The following is a 5,432-nucleotide window of genomic DNA, read 5'->3' as shown; positions in this document are numbered from 1 at the left end:
ATGTCAGCTGTCAATGACACCAAATTCAACTCTGCAGTGTTCCTGCTCACTGGGATACCTGGGCAGGAAGATGTCCATCTCTGGATCTCTGTCTCATTCTGCTTAGTGTATGTTATTTCAATAGTAGGAAACTCAGTCATTCTCTTCATTATAAAAACAGATGCAAGTCTCCATGAGCCCATGTACATTTTCCTTTCCATGTTGGCCATCACAGACCTTGGCTTATTGATATCCACCATGCCAACGATACTGGGCATATATTTGTTTAACTCTCGGGAGATCAACTTCGAAGCCTGTTTTGCTCAGCTGTTCTTCATCCACTCGCTTCAGTTAAATGAATCCTCCATGCTCTTGTTGATGGCCTTTGATCGCTTCGTCGCAATCTGTAACCCACTGAGATATACTTCCATCTTAACCGTGCAGACAATAGACAATATGGGACTGATAAGTGTGCTAAGAAGTTTGACTGTAATATTCCCACTCCCGTTTCTACTGAAAAGGTTCCGATACTGTCGAGCCAATGTCCTCTCCCATTCTTACTGCCTGCACGCGGAGGTCATGAAGATGGCTTGTTCTGATATCTCAGTGAACAGCATCTACGGCTTGTTTATTACATTCTTAACGGTGGGATTGGACTTGCTGCTCATCTTCCTTTCTTATGTGATGATCCTTAATACAGCATTGAGCATCGCGTCCAATGCAGAGTGCCTCAGGGCCCTGAACACCTGCATCTCCCACCTCTGCGCCGTCCTGCTCTTCTACACACCAATGATCGGCCTGTCTGTGATACACAGATTTGGAAAGGGATCATCTCCCTTGCTTCAAACTGTCCTGAGCTACATCTCCCTGCTGCTCCCACCTCTGATTAATCCAATCGTGTACAGCATGAAAAGCAGACACCTGCGTGCGGGGATAAGTAGGGCATTAGTCAAGTGCAGGGTCAGTTCATGAACCACCTGGAGTGCTGCTGTCATGGGAGACGATAAACACGGACCACCTATTCCATCCTGGATCCTTACATCCAAGACAAGAAGAGCTATTGATCTCCACTCTGTAGAGCGAGGTTTAGACGGGGTCTAATATCTGGAGCAATGGGACGGGTTGGAGAGGGAGGACAGGGCACTGGGGGAAGGAGACCAAGGCAGGCATCAGCATTGACCGAGTGACTGTGTTCGTGGACAGCCAGAGGACCGGTGGAATGTTAGCCCAAAAATTGCCACATTGGTGACTGCTCCGAATTTAGAATTCCTGTGGATAGTCAATAAAGAGAAGGGACGTGGATGTTGTTTGTCATTACATCTGGCCTGTCACTGTCCTGCCTGTGGTTAAATATCCACAAGTCATAAAAATGCTGTTCGGCAGTCGTAGTCCTGTCCCTTCATGAGCCCTCTGGGCACTGTGTGATCCATGGAGGCTGCTCCAACTGTGGTCAGGGGCTTTTCATGGGGCACAGTCACGCACCCTTCCCCTAGGTCCTCAGGAAAGTGCTTATGTCTGAGTCACGTCAGAGACATGATTAACACAGGAACCCCAGGAGCAGGGCCGGCTCCAGGCACCAGCGTAGCAAGAAGGTGCCTGAGGTGGCCAATGAAGAGAGGTGACATGCCTGGCTCTTCAGCAGTGATTCAGCAGTGGGTCCCTCATTCCATCTCAGAGCGAAGGACCTGCTGCTGAATTGCCGCCGATGCCGGCTTTTTTATTATTAATTAATTAATTATTATTATTATTATTATTTTATTATTTGCTGCTTGGGGCGGCAAAAATGCTAGAGCCAGCCCTGCCCAGCAAGGGAACATCCACTGCATTAGAAAGGTAACAATACTGATATTAAAATATGAATTGTGAGCTCTTATTAGCAGAAAAAAAAATCAATAATAATTTTTTTACATAGGGTTTTTATCCAAGTAATGGTCCCAAGTGGCAGTGGGAGTGGTCTAGGTTGAATATTAGGAAACACTGTTTTAATGGGAGGGTGATGAAGCACTGGAATGGGTTCCCTAGGGAGGTGGTGGAATCTCCTTCCTTAGAGGTTTTTAAGGTCAGGCTGGGATGATGTAATGTTATGCTGGATGATTTAGTTGGCTTGAAATAGCCCTGGCTGAGATGATTTAGTTAGGGATGGGTCCTGCTTTTAGCAGGGAGTTGGACTAGATGACCTCCTCAGGTCCCTTCCAACCCCTATGTTCCAAGAGTCTATGATTAGCTAATTGTGTCATCTGATAAAGAGGCTCATTTAAATGATAGGTGTCACACCACATTCAGTAGTTCTGCAATTTGATATTTGAGTTCTTTCAGAACTCTTGAGTGAATATCATCTGGTCTTGGTGACTTTTACTGTTTAATTTATCAGTTTGGACTAAAATCTTTGTGGCCAGTTATGACCGAGAGTGCAGTCTGGGATCCAGTTTAACTGATGAGCCCCAAACAATTCAGCTGGGCAGGCCGCTGCTCTGCGGGTGACACAGCCAGGCTCTCCAGGCCCTGTTATCACCCAGCATGACAGAAGGTGGTCCTACCCACCCAGTTGACCTACCTGAGTTCTTTACCTAAGTCACTCACATACAAATAGGAGACAATATCCAATGTACCAGCTCTCCTGCCTTGCACCCTTGCTGCAGAATAATCCCAGAATTATACAGTCTTGTACTGCACAGGCATCTGTACAATGCAAACTCATTAATAGGGGTCCCTGTCCCCTCAATGAATCATAGAATCATAGCAGATAAGAATTGGAGGAGACCTCAGGAGGTCATCTAGTCCTCTGCTCAAAGCAGGACCAACCCCAACTAAATCATCCCAGCCAGGGCTTTGTCAAGATGGGCCTTAAAAACCTCTAAGGATGGAGATTTCACCACCTCCCTAGGTAACTCATTCCAGTGCTTCACCACCCTCTTAGTGAAATCATGTTTCCTAATATCCAACCTAGACCTCCCCCACTGCAACTTGAGACCATTCCTCCTTGTCCTGTCATCCGCCACCACTGAGGACAGCTTAGTTCCATCCTTTTTAGACCCCCCCTTCAGAGAGTTCACAGCTGCTATCAAATCCCCTCCCCCCACACTCTTCTTTTCTGCAAACTAAATAAGCCCAGTCCCCTTAGCCTCTCCTCATAAGTTATGTGCCACAGACCCCTAATCATTTTCTTCGTCCTGTGCTAGACTCTCTCCAGCTTGTCCGCATCCTTTCTGTAGTGAGGGGCCCAAAACTGAATCCAGTAATCCAGATGACACTTTACCAGCGATGAATAGAGGGGTAGAATCACTTTGATCGGCTGGCAATGTTCCTGCTAATGAAGCCCAATATGCTGTTAACCTTCTTGGCAACAAGGGCCCACTGCTGACTCATATCCAGCTTCTTGTCTATTCTAAGGCCCAGGTCCTTTTCTGCAGAACTGTCGCTTAGCTAGTGGGTCCTCAAACTGTAGCAGGTAATGGGATTCTTCTGTCCTAAGTGCAGGACTCTGCAATTGTCCCTGTTGAATCTCATCAGATTTCTTTTGGCCCAATCCTCCAATTTCTCTAGGTCACCCTGGACCCTATCCCTACCCTTCAGTGCATCTACCTCTCCCCACAACTTAGTATCATCCACAAGCTTGTTGAGGGTCCAGTACACCCCAATGTGGGATAGATAGGCAAGAGCTTTTGTTTACCCAGCTGACATTTTGGATCTCCATGAGAAATTGGTGGCTTTTCATATTCTTCTCTCTTACAACATAAACAAAGGTTGCACTGAGTGAGTGTATGGCTTCACTCTGTATATGGAAAGCAGAAACCTCCCTACCGTCTATGGCTAAGGTATTGTGCAGATCAGATCCTCTAATCAGTTTTCCCATTTTTGTTCATTCCCATCCACCTTGTAAAACATCCTTTACCAGATCCTCCAGACAGTAACTACTGTGACAGGCCCTGGTAGCACATTTCTGGTGAACCTGTGTTAGCCGGGAGATGGAAAGTATCTTATAGCAGTGCTAGAGGCACAGAGATTGTGGGCGAGTAGGTATAGCTACCAGTGGACCACTGAGATCTGTCCATAACTCTGGGGATCCTGGGTCCCCCTTTTCATTCCTCAGGGAGAAGGAAAGGGAACCCCCCTCCTGGAATGATCCAAGAAAAAAATTCTTATATGGAGCTTTGTCGAATCTCCATTCCCTGGCTGTTCCCTGGGTTTATAATGCAGAAAAAAGGCTGCTGAGAAAAAGATGGTCCTATATTATTATTATTATTATTATTTTGTTTCAACAAGATTAAAGCTGTGACTTCATGACTGTTAGCACTCAGCCACCCTCGAGATAGCCATGTGACTAATCAGAACCACAAGAACATTGATGACAGGTCCGGTTTCCAGGATTAGAACCTGCACCAGGGCTTGGGGTTCAGCTCAGTTGAGTAGGATCACCAGGCATCCCCTGTTAATTGACATCCAAAAATTTGCATTGGCCATGATGGGGTTAAAGCTGGTGCACACTAAGCCAAGCAGCTGAGATTCCCTGATGGCCAAGTGGCCCCAAGGGAATGTGCAGACATGCTTCATAAAGACAGCTGCCTCCATGTCTGAACAGACACTGCCTGCTGCCTGTGCAACCTCACTGATGACTTCTTGTCCTTTTGGGTGAAAACATCTGGTGTCAGCAGCTCCACATCTAGCAGGAATTGGGTAGGTTGGCAGGTTTCACTATCTTTAAAATGCGAAGAGAAAGGGAAAGCCGGAAGGCTGTTTCCATTTGCAAATGTTCTGTGCTGCAGCAGAGGACTCAGCTGGGCTATTGGGATGACTCAGTGACAGGGGCTGGGGCACAGGCAGCAAGCACTAGGTAGCTTGGGAACCCCTTCCCTGCATTTGTCCAGGGTCCATGGTCAGTTATTCAAGCTACGCAGAAATCTGAGATTCAAAGCGAGGTCGGAGTGTGAAAACCCTGATGCCCCAAGACAGGATGTCTCAAGGGCTCCCATTTCTAGAGATGCCGTATGCTCTGGGCTCGATCCTGCCAGAGGCTGAGTGATACAAGACCCCACGGAATATCAGTGACTAGTTCCCAAATTGCCTCAGGTTTGTTTGCTTCTGGAAATTTAATCAGCAAATACATTTTAAAAGGTTTTGTTCTCTGGCTTGATGGTGAAGGCAGGAATTCATAGCTGTGTTGCTCTGTGGTAACAGGTCTGGTATATTTCTGTTTCCTGACTGGGTAAGGGTTCCAGAATTTTATTCCCTGTAGAGACCCCTTAGAGTTACCGGCTACCTGCATCTCTGTCCCCTCTCTGGTCTCCGAGTTCCAGATGTCAGGTCTTGTACCCTGCCCTCTCCTGGGGTGGAATCCCATGATCCTCCCATCCCCCCACCCTGGGCTACGGCACACTATGTGTCAACTGTTGGTAGAGCAGAACCAAGCGGGTTTGATGCCCTTGGTCCTTCTCTCTGGGAGTCTGTGAGCGGTG

General features: G+C 47.2%; 1 protein-coding gene across 1 annotated transcript; it reads left to right on the top strand.

Moving 5' to 3' along the window:
* LOC115643644 (olfactory receptor 51G2-like) lies at positions 1 to 1,000 on the top strand. The gene has a single exon (XM_030547640.1). The coding sequence runs from the start codon at positions 1 to 3 to the stop codon at positions 949 to 951; it is 951 nt and encodes a 316-aa protein (XP_030403500.1). The 3' UTR covers positions 952 to 1,000.
* The last annotated feature ends 4,432 nt before the right edge of the window (positions 1,001 to 5,432 follow it).

The sequence above is a fragment of the Gopherus evgoodei genome, unplaced genomic scaffold (genome assembly GCF_007399415.2).
Source record: "Gopherus evgoodei ecotype Sinaloan lineage unplaced genomic scaffold, rGopEvg1_v1.p scaffold_65_arrow_ctg1, whole genome shotgun sequence".
Taxonomy (NCBI): domain Eukaryota; kingdom Metazoa; phylum Chordata; order Testudines; family Testudinidae; genus Gopherus; species Gopherus evgoodei.
Note: the sequence above shows the minus strand (reverse complement) of the source record. Positions and strands in the feature narration are given on the sequence as shown.

Bases quoted from the DNA above. Each gene is read 5' to 3' on its own strand.
- LOC115643644 (XM_030547640.1), top strand. From the start codon at position 1: ATGTCAGCTGTCAATGACACCAAATTCAACTCTGCAGTGTTCCTGCTC.